General features: G+C 39.7%; 1 protein-coding gene across 2 annotated transcripts in view; it reads left to right on the forward strand.

The window, feature by feature from the left end:
- PRKCD (protein kinase C delta) overlaps positions 1 to 16,988 on the forward strand; it is a 58,078-nt gene that overhangs the window by 35,055 nt on the left and 6,035 nt on the right. For both annotated transcript variants that reach the window (XM_081848051.1, XM_081848052.1), the window contains exons 5-14: positions 6,591 to 6,747; positions 7,585 to 7,616; positions 8,453 to 8,538; positions 9,478 to 9,607; positions 10,236 to 10,336; positions 11,575 to 11,671; positions 12,688 to 12,809; positions 13,466 to 13,639; positions 14,771 to 14,862; positions 15,312 to 15,374. In XM_081848051.1, the coding sequence (XP_081704177.1) occupies positions 6,591 to 6,747; positions 7,585 to 7,616; positions 8,453 to 8,538; positions 9,478 to 9,607; positions 10,236 to 10,336; positions 11,575 to 11,671; positions 12,688 to 12,809; positions 13,466 to 13,639; positions 14,771 to 14,862; positions 15,312 to 15,374 (1,054 nt within the window). The remainder of the gene's footprint in view (positions 1 to 6,590; positions 6,748 to 7,584; positions 7,617 to 8,452; positions 8,539 to 9,477; positions 9,608 to 10,235; positions 10,337 to 11,574; positions 11,672 to 12,687; positions 12,810 to 13,465; positions 13,640 to 14,770; positions 14,863 to 15,311; positions 15,375 to 16,988) is intronic.

Consider the following 16,988-nt stretch of genomic DNA (forward strand, 5'->3'; position numbering starts at 1 on the left):
CCAGTCATTGTAGAGAAAGCTGAGCTAGGTGGAATGATGATGTAAGTCAATATAAAGTACTTTTCAAGGTTGCACATAAATGAGCGTAGATGCCCTTCTGATGTGTGCATGGACATTGATGGATGGGTGACTGGCCATGGGATGTGGTGAGAGGCCAGCTGATAGGGACTCTTAACCACCTTATGCGCCCTTTTATGTGTTGTGGTCATCTGGACACAAACTCAGAAGCTTCTGCTTCATAAGCGTTGCTGAAAATTCATTTTCTATACCACAGGTGTTCCTCAGCCTGTTATCAAAGTGTTCTTGTTACCCGAAAGTGCACTGGCAGACACTTTGCTTCAGCAAAAGAAGTCACTTTGATCCTCTGCCACCCTCAAGAGGTTGCACAGGGTATGAACATTTCTACCGCTGTTCTTCCTTTTTAGCCCATCATGGTTGCTCAAGGAGTTACAAAATCCAATGATTTCCTTGGGCCTGGCAGGACTAGAACAACATTGGTTGATACATTTGCATACTATGCCCAGTTTAAATAAACCAGTGTTTTGCTTCCAGGGAAAAGGTATTGCATCAGCACCGAAAGCTCCCTAGTTTGGTGAATTTTTACTGGGTAAACTACCAAAAGCACATCTTGTCAGTCACCTGAGGTACCATGATCTCCCGTGAAGTGTATTCTTTTGCCCATTTGATTGCAAACGACATGGACAAAGAAATTCTCAAGGGGTTGCAGGCACCATGAATCATTGCCTGTAAAGCCTGCTCCCATTGCCTGCATGGTTTGATTTCTGACTATGCAGGCAAAGCCTTGGGGGATTGCAAGCAATGATGGTCATATGGTTGGCATATGGACTGCAAGAGGCCACATCTTTACTTGCCCCTATGTGTGGGCATGTCTTGGGAGAAACTACCTTGTGTGCCTAATTAGGACCTTTGCTGGGTCCACAAGCCAGAGGTTCCTTGCTGATGAATTAATCAGTTAAATGTTGTAGCCTTAGTTTTCAAATGTGGGGGTAAATTAAGAAAAGGAACGTGTAAGCAGAAAAATATTCTCATATATAGTACTTGTAATTTATTATGCAAGTTTATGGCAAGAAATTTTACAATACATCCGGTCCAGGAGCTCCCTGCACATATCTCCAATGCACACATGGCACTCTTACATGCTAAGGATCTTCACCTATTCAGTGGTATAGGCAGCTTGCTGCACACATTTCATTAAAAAAATTAAGACATTTATTCAAAAGTTATAGTACAATTACTATACAATACATTTTCAGTCAATATATCCCCTCCACAGACAGCTCTGTGATGATGGTGGCATTAAAATATTCTGTTCCTCTTCAATAAAAGAGAAAAAGAAAGACCAGATTGTCTCAAAGCTATCTTTTTTAGAGATGCCTTTGATTAGTTGCTGATGGTATGTGAGGCATTCTGATAGAGCAATGATCCCGATGTTATTAACCCAAGCCTCTATTGGTATATGAGAAGTTTCCTTCCATAGTTTCATGATGTACAGAGCAATTGGCTTGTCATTTAACTAAAATGGCATGTTTCCAAATTGATGTGCCCTAGATTAAATTCTCTTCTCCATATGAGAGCAGAAAGAATATTCCATCATTCCTGGAATTGATGGGTAGAAGGTGGTTGAACGCTAGACTTGGGGTCCCACAAATGAGTCTTCTCCCCTCCCCCCCATATAAAAATGATGCTTATAAGAAGTAGAACTGGTTGCCAATTTCTTTGTTTATTTTAATGAAGTTATTGACCTTATCCAGTCACAGAACTTAGCACCTCAGTGGTTGGTTTACTTTCATACTGAGTGTCTCACTCTCTGTGTTAAGCAGCTTTGGAGGCAGCAAGAATAGCTTTCTCTTTCTGGAATTATGCCGCGGACTTCAGCAATAAAACGGAAGGGTTTGTCAATTGCTTTCTTTGAAAAATAGGTAGTTTCAGTAGGGAACAAAGTATTTTAGCATTTTCAGTGGGTGGGGAAGATTATATGGATTATCGAATGCTCATTAACTGCAGGTTAATGCAGGAAAGAGTTATCTGAAAAGTGTTGCCTATTTCTGTGTGATTTATAGATTGTATTAATACGTATGCATGTTTTCCATAGCTAAATTTCTTTTTAATAGACCCACAGTAAATGGCAATAACTGGCAATATTTCCATCTGATAAAACTCTTAATGGGAATTGTAGCTTTCTTGCACTGTTCATTCACTACCCCCATTCATTTCAATGGAAACTGTGCCAGAGGTCTGAGCAAAGGTTTTTCCTTTGTTTGGTAAGATGTGAAAGCTTGGTGGCATGTTCTAATATTTATAGGCTTTGACAGCTTTCCACATTTTTTTCATGCTAGTTGCTATCACTTGAACTGCTGTACATGGCAGAATTCCCTAAATAGTGTGTAAGAAGTGTAGATTTCCATTTTTTAAAAAGATTTTGCTAAACGTTGTCCACATCTTCATGGCTTCATAAAAATAGAATGCAGGGAGGATGAGGGGTGGGGTAAAAGGGATAATTTTCCCTTCCACTTTGTTCCAGATGCCTCCTATCCTTGATTCGGTTAAATATAGAGGACAACTTCTGCTAGGCATGTCACTTAGTGGATCAGGGATTATGTTTGTGAATTGCATCCAAATGCAGATCTGAATGTGCATCCCATTGAAAACAATGTAGTGTTTACAGACTAGCTGTGCACGTTTTGGTGCATTTGTATGAACATCTGACACAGTGAGTGACTATGCATGGAGATGCATAATTCTGAGCACGGATCTCCTTTCCTGGATTAGTCCATAGTACTGGCGACAGATTCCATAGCCCACCTGGGCTTCAGAATGCCTATAAGGGTGGGGGATTCTGTGCATGTCCTCCAATACCAGTTCTTCCCTTGTGATCCTTTAAATGGCAATGGGGAATTATTGTGGCCAAGCTCCCAGACTGAAGGGGAGCAAGCACCAAGCCACTTTATTCACTTCAGCCAATCTCCCATTTCTGACTGGATGAAAGCTGATCCCTCAATTATAGGGGAAAGAGGTGTACAGTCCCTGCTCTTGTGTACAGTCCCTGCTCTTGCCAGCCTTTGGGAAGCTCAGTATTATCTTTTTTCCTGCATACCTCAGGAATCCATCTCCCCAAGTATGCAGGAATCTGCTCCTACCCTCTTCCTAGAACTGCATTATGCAGACCTTTTTGGTGCCTTGCATACATACATAACACTACACCATTGTTTAATGCTAGATGAGCTGCACTTTCCCTTTCTTCCTCCCTCATGACCAGCAGGAGGATTTCTGCAGTCATTAGAGTCCCTTTCACATTAGTGTCATGTTGCATGAACCAGAAATCCTGCCTTAAACTCTGCAAAGTTTCAACACAAGCCACCTTCAAACCTGTGGGCTTGTTTTGAAGCTTCCTCAAGTTTGTCGTAAGTCTGGGTTCCTCTTCCATATAACATGACAAGCCGCCAAAGGGAAGAGCATGTGAGCCCAGTGCATTGCCTTCTGCATCTCATTTACATAGCGCTAAACTATGGCTTAGCATTATGCGTAGGGTGCAGTCAGTGTATTACATACAAAGCACTCACTTTACTGAAGGGGAAGTGATGCTTTGTGAGGTTAGCAAATACATGCAACTTCCAGCAGCATCTAGTATTACACCAGTATCCTGATGTGTATATGTGGATGTATTGTAAAAAATGTTTCTTTAAAAATGTGGAAAATAAAGCATCTCGATTTTGGGAGAGAGAAAATTATTGCCGCTCCTTTGACTTTGACTTGGCCAGTGGTGCAGCAGTAAAACTGCTAGTACAGTTTGCAAAGCTAAGCAGGCTCCAGTATGGTTTCAAATAGTATGGGGGACAGTGTGTTGAGTTTCCTGCATTGCAGGGGGTTGCACTCAATGACCCAACTGTACAGTTCTATGATTCATCTGGTTACCAACCAGATGAATTGACTGGTTGCTTCAAAAACAGTTCTCTTTCTAATTCTAGTAATTTATTTTTAAATAGAGCATCATTTTTGCATATATATTGTTAAATATCATTGGCATTTCAGAAGCATTTTATAAATTTTAAATGTTACGAGCCACATACAAAATCTAATTTTGACTAGTAGCTGCAGTTCCTCCTGTTACTTCCTTCCTTTGCAACAGAGCTCTCTGTCACTTCTTCTTTCCCTGACACCCTTACTTTTCCTACTTCTGCTCTGTATTGATGTTCTTTTTCAGATGTACCTTTTATACACTTGATGCATACATTCGTAAATGAGTAAAAGAAAAACTTAGGGAAGCAGTTTCCTTCCTTTCAGCATACAGAAGAGATCCCTACTGGCATTCAGCTCTCATTCCCTGATCTTCAGGCAGACTTGCTGCAAAGCATTCAGCCATTCCAACTAATCCAGGGCCCTTCCGCTCCTTCTTAATCAGCTGCTGGTCTTCTCTTCTACAAGACTCCAGCCCACATCACTCTTTATACTCTGAATTGTAACAGCTTGGGGGAAGAGCCTGAAGAAAGCACTGGATATAAGGGAGGCAGAGGGGGACTTGGGGCTCACAGGAATTGCTAGGAGTGTTGCAGTGAATTTGTTACAGTGGAAGCACACCTTCGAGCACCAGGATTGTTCCAAAAAATGTGTCACCAGAGCAGACAATTTTGTAATTCCTGGGCTGCAATGGAGAAATGAAACAGCTTGGACTTTTATCTTGGTCCTAAATGCATTTGCTAGATTTAAGTGCAGCATGTATTTATTGAGATCAGTTTGAGATTACAAAAACTAAGGAAACATTGGAATAATTTTCCAGACTTGCAAATGTACTGGTTAGTATCTTGCTCCTGTCTTCCAGGCCTCAAAGTTCACAGAAACTAACTGTTGTTCCATTCACTTTGAGAAAGACAGAGTGCTAAAGCCATAGAGAAAATGGTGTCTATGTACTGATACTCTTTTAACGGGAAACTCATCAAACTCAGGTTGTCTCTAGCTTTCCATTGCACAAGAGGAAACAGCACTTGTGTCGGAAGATTGAAAAGGTCAGAAAGGGGATTTCCCCTTGTCTTTGAGACACATCCACAATTTAACTGTTTCTCCCCTATTGCTAAAGGAACACATTACACACAGCAAAACCAGATTAGTTTGGCACTTTGCTGTACATGTTTTGTGCATGTGGGGATAATAAGGAGTAGGGAGATATGGGAGAGAAAGGATAGCAGACCAAGCAGAGGGAAGCTGGGGCAAATTTTGCATGTTGAGTCAGTGTATTTGCCAAGTCCTTCAATATTTGCTTAAAATGAAACTGCAGGGGAACAAAACACTTTTAAAAAAACTACTACTCTTGTGTATTTACAGAGAAATGATTTCCTAATTCCATCAGTTTGAACTAATGCTACCAGAAGTAGCGCCATCATGCTTCTTAAAACACATATCCCCTTCTTTTAATATACTAGTGCCAGGCACTGTGGTGTCATTACTTCCCCTACACTGAGAGTAAGTTGTTTGGGATCCAAGCATCAATCTTCATATTCTTGCCTAACTACAAACACCTTGCACAAGGATACAGAAATTGTGCCCACTCTCTTGGTTGTGTTTTCAAGTGATGTTAGCTCACATTTCCATCACCTTTATTTTCTCCTCCTCTGTCTTCTACAGACTTTCAATCTTTCTACATCAGGGGTGGAGAACTTTTTTCAGCCCAAAGGTCATAGAAACTTGTGGGGAATCTTTTGTATGCCTGTGTTGGGTGGGACCAGAAGCAGAAGTGGGCAGCAGAGCAATGGCTGTGATTCTTATCTGTATGCAGTAAGCAACATTCCAGCCATGTGCAGGAATCAAGACTTTCTGCACACGTGAAAATATCCATACACATTTTTCTATTGTTTACACAGGCAAGCAAGCAGCACAAGTCAATACCGCAATGCCACCAGACAAAAGTAGTCAAAGTGTGCGTCGGCTGGAGAGTCTCAAGCTGAATAGTGGGTCGGGCAAGGTGCAGGTTCCCTAAGCCTGCCCTAAATAAAATCATTTGATTTCCCTTTGTGTACTGAAAGGGCATTTCTATAGCAGAATAAAAGAAAAATGATGTATTCATTAATCTAATTCCAGCCTTTTAAAGGTATAGTTTCACAGTAGTTTGGTTCCGGAAGTTGGCCAACAAATATTGTGTACCTTTTTGCTCATGGTAATATTTGGAATTGTAAACTGTCTTGGGTGCCTTGGCAGAACAGGAAAAAAAAATGCAAAAAGGGATGTATGTGTTCAGATCATTAAGTTTTAGTGGTCAGCATGTAAATAGGGGAAAAGTTGGGGTTTTGTGCCTTTCCCCCCAGCACTGTAGTTCTGGCTAGAGTGCCTGCTATCTGATATAGAATTTGCATATTGCTGAGTTTTTCTAACATGCTCCATATCTTCAGTTCATTTTAATTTTTATATTACTGCAGCAGCACTTGACAGAAGGCAGTCAAAGGAGAGGAACAAGCATGTGCTCTTCTTTTTTTAGTGATAGTGCTTTATCACTAAGTTAAAATGTACCTGTTAAACTAAATAATGAAACAATTATTCCTTTTATAAATACAAGTTTCACTGTTTCATTTCTTTGCTTCCAGACAGCAAGCAGTCAATGAGAGAAGATGAAGGAACTGTGACTATGAACAGGAGAGGAGCAATCAAACAGGCCAAGATCCACTACATCAAAAACCATGAGTTCATTGCCACCTTCTTTGGGCAACCTACATTTTGCTCTGTCTGTAAAGATTTTGTGTGGTGAGAGCTATTGTCTGTGTTTTATCTATATGTTGCACACAGCTCTGGCCTAGAGCAAGAACTGACGGATTCAGTTTTACCAGCATTAGTTTTCCATGGAGTAACTGCCTCTAGGAAACCCTGAAGATTCTTTTTTTCTGACCTGAAAATGAGCTTTTTAAACAGTTTACAAGGATGGCTTAAGTGGGCTTCTTTAACCAAGAACCTTCAAAACCACATCAAAACAGCAACAAACCCTGCATCAACCACTGATGGATTTCATCAATAACCTTCCCCAACCTTGTACCTTCCAAATGCTTTGGACGGCAACTTCCACCCAAAACATCCAGAGGGCACCAGTTTGGGGAATGCCTGATCAGAACCACAGTTTATTTATTTGACAAATTCAGACACTGCTTCTCATCATGAAGTCATCAGAGTGGTATACAAGATGCACAAACAAGAAAAGCATCTCTACAAAATCTAGAAATCAAATCCAATCACTTCTGCTGATGTACAGTTAATATTTCATACGGTGTTCTGAAAGTTTGTGGCAGCTGACTTCTTCAGCTTGACTGTTCTCTCTCATCCACTTGGGTACAGCCTCCATTTTCTAAGACAGCTTCTCCCATCTGGGACCACTTTGAAATGCATAGCTAGGTATTAACAGCAGGTTGATGTTTCCCTACTTCAAAGGTGTATTGTGACTTATCTAGGGAAAGAAAGATTCAAATATTTCAGTGGGATCAGCTGCATATTCTTAATAAGACCTTGGGCTGATAAAACAACTTGTATGTCTGAATATTTTGTTTTATAAGTTTTGCTTGTGACTAAACCCTCCCCTCATTTCCTTTACAGGGGCCTAAACAAGCAGGGATATAAATGTAGACGTAAGTTCATTGCATTGTCTTTTATTCTTGGGTGGTAATAGTCGGTGAGAAACTTTAGTAGATGTAGTACAAATTGTTGATAATCACTATAGGTAACCTATTCTTTAAGATGCCAGGTAAAACGCTACTTTTTCTGTCAGGCTTTTAGAGGCTGATCATTTAAGTCATTTTTATAATGCTGTTATGTGGTTTATGAGAGTTATTTTAATGTTTCTGTTTATCTTGTTACCTTATGTTTGTAAACCACCCTGTGACCATTTTGGGCGAAGGGTGCTATAGAAGTAGCTGAATAAATAAGATTAAATAGCAGCAGTTCCTAATTATTCATTTTTGTTTTAACATTTAAACACCTGCTGAAAACATTTCTGTGCTAACAGGCTTATGCAGACAATTAAGAAAACATGTTCCTGTAGTACTTAGTTGATGCTGGTTTTAAATTTTATGTAGTTTTTTTAATTATATCAAGATATCATTGTAAACTACTTTGATTTTTTATAATATAGTGGTATGAATATATTTTTTAATTAATAAATATTATGCTTGTCTAGGGCTACCATTTTCCAGACAACAAAAGGGCCTTTTATTTTTTTGTCACAGAAAAACAAGAAGGCATCTTGTGATACCTTAAAATGCTTACAGATATATTTAAAATTCAACCCTAATAATAAAAGCTTTCCAATGTATCATTTCTACTGATGTATATAAAGTTGTAACTATTATACAACTGATAAATGGAAATCAGAGAAAATAACATTTTTGTGTAGAATACTTTATATATATCTCCCTCCATGAAACTTAACTGCCTGTATCTTTCTATTCCTGTTGCTCTTCTGAAGAATGTAATGCTGCTATTCACAAAAAATGCATTGATAAAATCATTGGGAGATGTACTGGTACTGCAGCGAACAGCAGAGATACAATGGTAAGGAATAAAACATTTTATGTGTTCATTAACCGCAGTATGTATTGTGTGTACAAAAAAAATACATGCAGAGGTAAAGAAAACCAGATATGTTCTTTTCACATATTATGCAAATTTGGCATGCTTATTTACTTTTGCCTATTATTTTGTTTCTTAAGAATCAAGTTATCAGAGATCTTGAATGTGAATTATTTTTTGCAAGTGGGAAGGCAAGAAAAGACAACATGTGGGTCTGAGCAACTAAGCAAATTGCTGTTCAGTTTAAAGTTTTGTCTTTTTGTCCAGGTCCTGCAGTTCAGCAGAAGTTATCCAAAAGGCCCCAGAGAATTTTTTTTAAGTCTTTAAGGAACTATGCAGTCTTACCCTGGGAGAAAGGGATTTGTGCAATCACTACCCTAAGTCTGTCTGACCAAGCACAAAGAAGCTACTGAGTTTAAAGAGACAAAAAACATATGCTTCCTTGTTTTGCATAATTTGTCAGAATAAAGGCATTCTTCTTGACTTGCTCAAAAACTCCTCTATTCATTGGCTCACCTGTCATTTCCCACATGTATTGATGTTTTCCTAGATTTTGTGGCTGCAGATATATCTGCTCTAAAGAAATGCAGTGTGTGAATGAGTGGGCAGGATAGTGTGCTTCAGATTTGCCATTTCAGGCACAAAGAAGCACAATATACACACAACACTGTCCATGGAGACTTTTTCTTGGACATTTTAGAATACGTTCTTATTTAGGATTCTTGTGGGCAGTGTCTCTAATATGTTAAATTCTATGAATTATTATTTTTTATTTCGTTCAACCTGTTGCTTGTGTCAACCTTCTGGCTACATGATCTGATAAATAATGAATTTCTCGTTCCCTCTCCTTGAAAATCTTGTGTGAGAGAAATCTCCAAATACTTGTCTTACTTTCCCCCCTTAACATAAATGTGTCTTCAGTTTCAGAAGGAGCGCTTCCACATCGATATGCCTCACAGGTTCAAAGTTTACAACTACATGAGTCCTACCTTCTGTGATCATTGTGGTAGTCTTCTCTGGGGACTTGTTAAGCAAGGATTAAAATGTGAAGGTACAGTCTGTTTCTTTTGGCCATTACAAGCCTAGGGCAAAATAGCAGTACTAGGGGGAATTTTGAAGAGGGAAGGGATTAGTTCTGTGATTACAGTAGCACCTCGGCTTACGTTACCCTTGGCTAACGTAAACTTCGGGTTGCGAAAGCAGCAAATCTGGAAGTGTTTCGCTGCGTTCGCATGCGCAGAAGTGGTTTACCGCTTCTCCTCCAGTTGCGAAAACCTCAGGATCTGGCCGGACCTCTGGAACGGATCCCGTTCGCAACCGGAGGTACCACTGTATATGCTTGTACTGTATGTAAGAGTTAAACAGAAAAGTATGTGCATGGTTTGCGTTTTCTAAAGGTTTTTTTAAAAACAACATGACAACCTTCAACTGTGTTCACAAGTGAAAAGAAATAGATGATCTCCAAACCAAATGCTGTTCTTCCTGGGTTTTTTTTTAATGCATGTAGTAATGTTTGCTTCTTTTTAATCCTGAGAGTAAAAATGGGGGAAAGGCAAACACAGATCTCAGTTTGGTTAAAGGACCCAGTGAGCAAACTGATCACAGTAAAAATGGTTGATTAATCAACTGTGCTTATAAATTGCATTATGCTGATGCTGTTCATAACTGTATTTCTTCAGAATGTGGAATGAATGTGCACCACAAATGTCAGAAGAAAGTGGCAAATCTCTGTGGGATCAATCAGAAATTATTGGCAGAAGCTTTAACTCAAGTTAGTCAGGTATGCTGCTTAGTCCTTTTCCTCATATCATATTTTATGATCTAATGGTCAATACAAATGATAATTTTCTAGTGATAAATTCCGTATCATATGTATAACCACTTAGTAACATTGACATCCAGTTTACCCTGTTAAGTGATGGGGATATTACCACCCCCTTGCTTACTTGGATTTCAGATGAAGTAAGTGCAGAATTGTGGTAAGATTATCCTCAATATTTAGCAAGAGGTTCAGATGAACAGCTAAAGTCCTTACAAATGCCCCTATGCAAATTGGCACTTGTGTAAATGTGAATTTGTGGTCACTCTGTGGCTGCATTCAGACATCTGGTGGATCAGGGACAAACCCTGTGTTACACATTCAGGGGTGGAGGGGGCAGAGAGCAGGTGGGTGCATGGCTGGTGTGCATCCCAGGGGCGTGGCGTGCCGTCTGTGGGGGGCATAGCACCCAGTGCAGGCGGGGGCAGCTGGTTTTCTGGTTTAATCAAGTCACAGTCTGCCATTTAATCCAAACCAACAAAGTGGTGTAAGCAACTCTTCCAGACTAGGGCTGCAAAGGGAAATCAAGCAGGCACAGAGCTGATTCACAATCCTCCAAAGTGATTTGGAAAACTGGAAATGTGACAACTGAACACAGCCTCTGTCTCTAGAAATGCAGATTTATTGACATTCAAGTCAAATGTTCGAATGTTTAAAATAAGAATCAGCAGTCCATTTCCAGTTTTCATAGTTGAAGATGGGGATGTGGGAGAAGCTTTTGGTGACAAGAGCCACTGTTTCACAAACTGTCAGATTTAGCAGCTTGGTAACCATGAATTCCTAATGTGACAACTGTGTCTAAAAGCATCATGTGCAGAATACATAAGTTTGCCACTTTGCGTGTAATTTGCATACACAAAAAGACTCTCGGTGTAAGAATTCATGTACACACTTGTGGCACATGCATGTTTCACATCATCAGGTGCCCATTCTCTGTATTTGTGTCCCCACAGTTTGCAGAAATGGTTTGCAGAAAATGGTCATGTGCACTCTGTTCTGGTAAAATAAGACCACAAACCCAGTGGAAAATTAAAATCCTCCATTCTTCTTCTTCTACACATACTACTCATATTACATAAGAAAATGCCTTACACCATGCCAAACAATGTACTAATATTTAGCCTGGTTATTTTGGTGAAAAGCAATCATTTCTTAATTTAAGTATAAAGTAATTCTGAATATTCATTGTTTCTTTTCAGAAATCTTCCAGAAAATCTGATTCTGGGTCAGTAGAAAGTGTTGGAATTTACCAAGATTTTGATAAAAAACCTAAATCCTTGAGTGGCGATACAACAGGTGAAAAACATTTTTTCTTTATTGTGTATGCATAATTCTAACAGTTAACACGTTAATTTAAAACTTGTCAATACCCATATAGTACAAACAATATTTTGCCACTTGGTTTGATGGTTTATTCTTAAAGTAATTATGCAAAGACATGGACAACAAGTAATGATATGCACAACACTTCTTCACATGTAACTACAGCATCCTACCTTGTAGCTGAGAACCTTAATTCGTAGACAAAGATTGTGGAGAGCTCTCAACTTAATTCAACTATAATTCAATCTGACTATAACTTTTGTTGGTGGGAGAGAGTTTTTCAGAATCTCCTTGCCTATGAAATCACCTTTGGCTTGGTACCGAAAGGACCAGCTTGCCACCTGAGACAACTGCCTCACCCGAGCCTCATGAGCAGGCTAGCCTTGGCAGCTAGTCTTCGTTTATGGACTGTTTTCCTAGGAAAGGTGAACTGTCACAAGCTGATGTCATTTTTTGGCACCAGGCAAAAGTATTCGTTTTATTTGTAGGTGCATTTCAGCATGTAGTGCAACATGGTTTGCTATTATTAATGGCTTTAACTTTTCTGCCAGATCCTTTCTTTATATTTTTATTGTTTGTATACTTTTATTTTATGCCTTAAGGGTGGCATAAGAATTATCTAAATAAAATCTGCCCCCTTCCATGCCCCTGTAAGCAGTGTAGGCAGAAATGTAACAGCTTCCCTAAACTTCAGTTATTAAAGCCTCTAGTTAAGAACCCAGTCAAGAACTGTGTATAATGCAGCTCTGATGTTTTGAATTCATTTTGAATTCATACCTGCATGGAATTTGAACTTATAATTCCATGCATACATGTACATGCATGACAGCCATCCTTCCATCCTTCACTCTAGTGACAGGAACACATTTATGGAATGGTCAGTGTGATACATCAACACTTCATAGAGTCATGGAATAGCGTGCCATTTAGGGAGAAGAGAGAGAAGCTTCCTGGTCCTAATAGAAAAATTTGCATTTTGCTTTTTACAGATAATAGTGAGTATGATAAGCTTTGGGAGGGACGTTCACTGTCACGACCATCTGGTAGGAGGAAATTCAACATAGACAGTTTTGTATTCCACAAAGTTCTTGGGAAAGGAAGCTTTGGAAAGGTAGGTAACTGGTAGGGCATGATTTTCTTTACATGTATAAACGACTGCCAAACTGCTGGTTGTATGTTGCTAGAATGCCGTATTTGGTGTGGGAGAGAGAGAGAAAGTGATCCATGTGATTCTTCAGGCCACTAGCAAAGTGGGACCGGGAAGCTAAGACTCAAGGCAACAGGTGCCTAGGACCTTGGGTGGCTGTGAGGAAAGGTGTTGTTCCACTCCCTCTACATCCCCACCTTCAGTTGTGGCTTTGTTGTGGCTTTTAATATTTGCTGTGAAATGAAACATTTCCTAGTGCTCTGCCTTTTCGCTGCTTGGCTTGACTCTGGGAAGGAGATCCCAGGTACAAGGGGAAACTTTTATGGCTTGTTGGCCAACTCTAGGCAGCACCTGCTGTACCTGATGTCTATTCTAACCCATAAAGGCTTCAGTCACACTCATTTCTTAGCTCAGGATGCCATGAGACTGTTTCTGATTTTTATGAACACATATGACTATAGGCTGCAAAATGACATGTTTATTTGCCTGAGCACAGGGTATTGTGTTGTTAGCACTCAGGTCTAATTCCACTGTTGCACAGAGGGGCAAATCCAGGACATGATCATCTGGTGAGCTTCTGAAGCCTAATTCGCATCCCAAAGTAATCTTTTGTTTTACAGGTACTACTTGCTGAACTGAAAGGGAAGAATGAATTTTTTGCAGTAAAGGCTTTGAAAAAGGATGTGGTGCTAATTGATGACGATGTGGAATGCACCATGGTAGAAAAGCGGGTCTTAGCACTGGCATGGGAAAATCCATTTCTAACCCATTTATACTGCACTTTTCAGACAAAGGTACACTGCAATCCTTAATTTGCTGTTGCTGTGACTGGCAATGTGAAATATGTGGGTGACTTATTTGAAGAGAGTATGTTTGCTTAAAGAGCATATCATTACATCTGTGTATCTTCTTGCATACTCCTTAAGTATCCATTTGCAGGCTCTGCATTATTTGCCCATTAAACAAACAAAGGATACCATTGGACTTCAGCTCATATTTTGGGGCCCATTCCTGGGTTGCAGCCTAACCTAAGGTGGGTCGCAACAGTAGTACCGGCGCCACACAAATATATGGTTAGAAATTATAAAGAAGGTTCCCAAATGCATGTTTGAGTTGGAAGGGATCCTGAAATAGACACGACATGAAAACAAAACTTTTCCTGAAAAAATGAGCCTGGTGCAACTTTTTCATTAAATACAGAAATGAAAGATAGATTCACGAAAGGCTCTGGTATCTCGTAGAGGAGAAGCAGTCTTCCCTTCTGTCTAAATGGTTTGGGTCTGGGATACCCAAAGGCCATGTCTTCCCATACCAAACCCCCAAATCTATTGGAGACTCTTCTCTCTATCTTGTTTTGTGACTGAGGCACAAGTAGTCCACATGAGAGAAAGGACCTTCTCAGTGCCTGCATCCAGACTGTGGAATAACCTACCCTGTGAGATCCTTGCTTCCAAGCTTCCCATAGGCATCTTGTTGGCCACGGTGAGGGGAGGATGCTTGGATAGGTGGGTCCTTGGTAAATCCATCAGTGCTCTCATGTTATTGCTTTCTGGGCCCCTCTCTTAACTGTTTTTCACTGACTGATTAAATCTTCCTTGTTCCAATTAGTATTTGTCATGCCAGGCAGATGATCTTTACACAGCATAACCTCATTTTTAAAGTGTTGTCATCTGCTGCTGTTTTTATGGCTTTTGTGGAATGGTCTTGTGCTTAATTGTTGTCAGCCTACATGAGCAATGCACACACATTGGAAGGGTGTCATACAAGTTTTCTACATCAATGAACGTCTGACGCTGCTTGTTAAGATTTCCAGCCAGAGGCTGCCACCAATATACGACTCGACTCACTTGAAGAACAACATGTTCATACTGTGTATATAGTGACATCAGTCAGCTAATGTTGTGTTCTTTCCTGTTTGTAAACAGGACCATCTGTTTTTCGTTATGGAATTCCTTAATGGCGGAGACCTAATGTTCCATATACAGGACAAAGGCCGCTTTGATCTTTTCAGAGCTACGTAAGTGTTGATAACATAATGTTGTGGCAAGGTTTGTGTGCCCGATTCTAAAACTGCCCTTCTGTTTAAGATGGTATGTGCTTTTAGCTTCTGCACCTATGCAACGTAACAGCAAGTGTTCTACTCATATCACAGATTGTTGCACCTCCACAAGTGCTTAGCTTTACGGCACCGTTGCCTTGCTCAGTTTTGCCAAAACTGTCCCTATTAAAGGGAACAATTAGATTTCCAAGAAGTATACTTGTGGAAGGAGCTGACTTAGGAATAGCCTTTTCCAACTTAAGCTGTACCCTAGGGTGTTAGACAAACTCTCCAGCATTTAGTGGCTAGGGGAAAAGTGAGAGGTTTCTGAAAAAGTAACCAAAAAAAAATGAAGTACTACATCATCAGTAGGCCCCTACTTTATTTAAATTAATCCCTCCATTTAAAGTGTTTTTACTGTGTTTCAGGTTTTATGGAGCTGAAATACTGTGTGGCCTACAATTTCTTCATAGCAAAGGCATTATTTATAGGTGAGTGCTGATTGACCTTGGTAAGCCTTGTAAAACATTGCAACAGTTACGTCCTGAATCGGTGGATTCTGTCATTAACCGACAAGCAGAGTGTTTTACAAGGAACTGTTCCCTATTAAAAATCTGATTTTATTCCAAATGTGTTGAAAAGAAGCAATTCAGCAAGCACTTGAGGCCAATATAGAATTGTTTCCTTGTGTTTTTCTCCTTGGCAACAAGAATAAAGAAATGTTATTTACATTAGACAAAAGACCCTTTGTTTCACATTCTTGATTGCCAAGCACTTAGACACAAGACTGAGATATTTTGTCTTCCTTCTAGTGCCAAAGGAGATTGATAGTAATTAATCCAGGATACAATCCTGGAAAGGGGAGACAGCATCCTCAGTGGGTGACTGTTCATGAGAGGCAGAGAGAATTCACATCTGTCTATGTTACCGGTGTCTTTTCCCTATCTATAAAATGCAGAAATGTTCTTTGATGACACAGTTCATACGATAACGTTACTTGTAGACAGACTGATGCCAACAAGTCTCAGGCTTGGCTGACATCTTCAAGTGATGCCTCGTTTTGAAATCTCGGCCATGTTCACCAGATCTGAAGACTGTACTAAGCGGGCTACAGTTTCATAAGCCGCACTATTAGCTTTCATCTAAGAGTTGGTTTGAAAGCTACTCTGCAGCATTTTATATTTAGCAACATTTTCTGAAACTGCAAGTTAGCTATTTGTTAATGTCCTGTTTTACAGAATGAAGTAGTTATGCAAATAATATGAAAGAAGTTTTTTTTTAATCTACAAGTATCAGTCCTGTGAGTGGGAGGGCTGCTAACTTGAACTTAAATAGAGCTGTATTGTCTGCTTCTACAGAAGCTTTGTCTAAATTTTTCATGCTGAGAAATGGCAGTTGACTGTGCCTTGGCAATGGTTGCTGCTCTTGGGAATTCAGCTGCCAACAAGGAAAGAATTTCTTGATGTCATATGAAACACGGGCTTTCATGATATCATTACTGGCCAGTAACAGCTATTGGCAGCCTTTCGCTTTAGTACAATGTTAAATGCAAACTGCTAGAGATTGGGGCTGTTGCAGAGTTAATTGCTGGATATAAACTTGCACATGAATAAAACAGTTTAAAGGGGGGAAGCACATTGTTTTTAGATGTGTTAGGCATATGTACATGCCTGTGTTTGTGTGTGTGTTGCACCAGGCAACATTTTAGAAAAGCTGCTCTACCCTATTTGAGAATGTATTTTCAAGGATAATGCCTGGCACTTTTATTAAAAATAAGTACTTATCAAAATAAAGCATTGCTCAATTAATGAGAGCACCTTTTTAACTAATCAGAAAGCTTTTAATTAATCTCAGCAATGAATTGACTGGATGTTGCAGCCATTCTAAAAAGGAAAAGTTGTCAAAAGTGGGTAGGGAAATACCATTTCTTCCACCCTCCTGTACATATTTCAGTACGGAATTATCAAGCTTCATTAAGATGCAGTATTTTAAACTTTTGAAAGTTTTTGTTGATTGCATGCATCCTTAATTCTCTGCTACTGGCTTCTTGGCAGTAAGTTTTTTGGAAGTGTGCTTTAAGTTTATTGGCAACTGGTTCTTATGGC

Source organism: Podarcis erhardii (genome assembly GCF_964252035.2).
Source record: "Podarcis erhardii genome assembly, chromosome: 2".
NCBI classification, from domain to species: domain Eukaryota; kingdom Metazoa; phylum Chordata; class Lepidosauria; order Squamata; family Lacertidae; genus Podarcis; species Podarcis erhardii.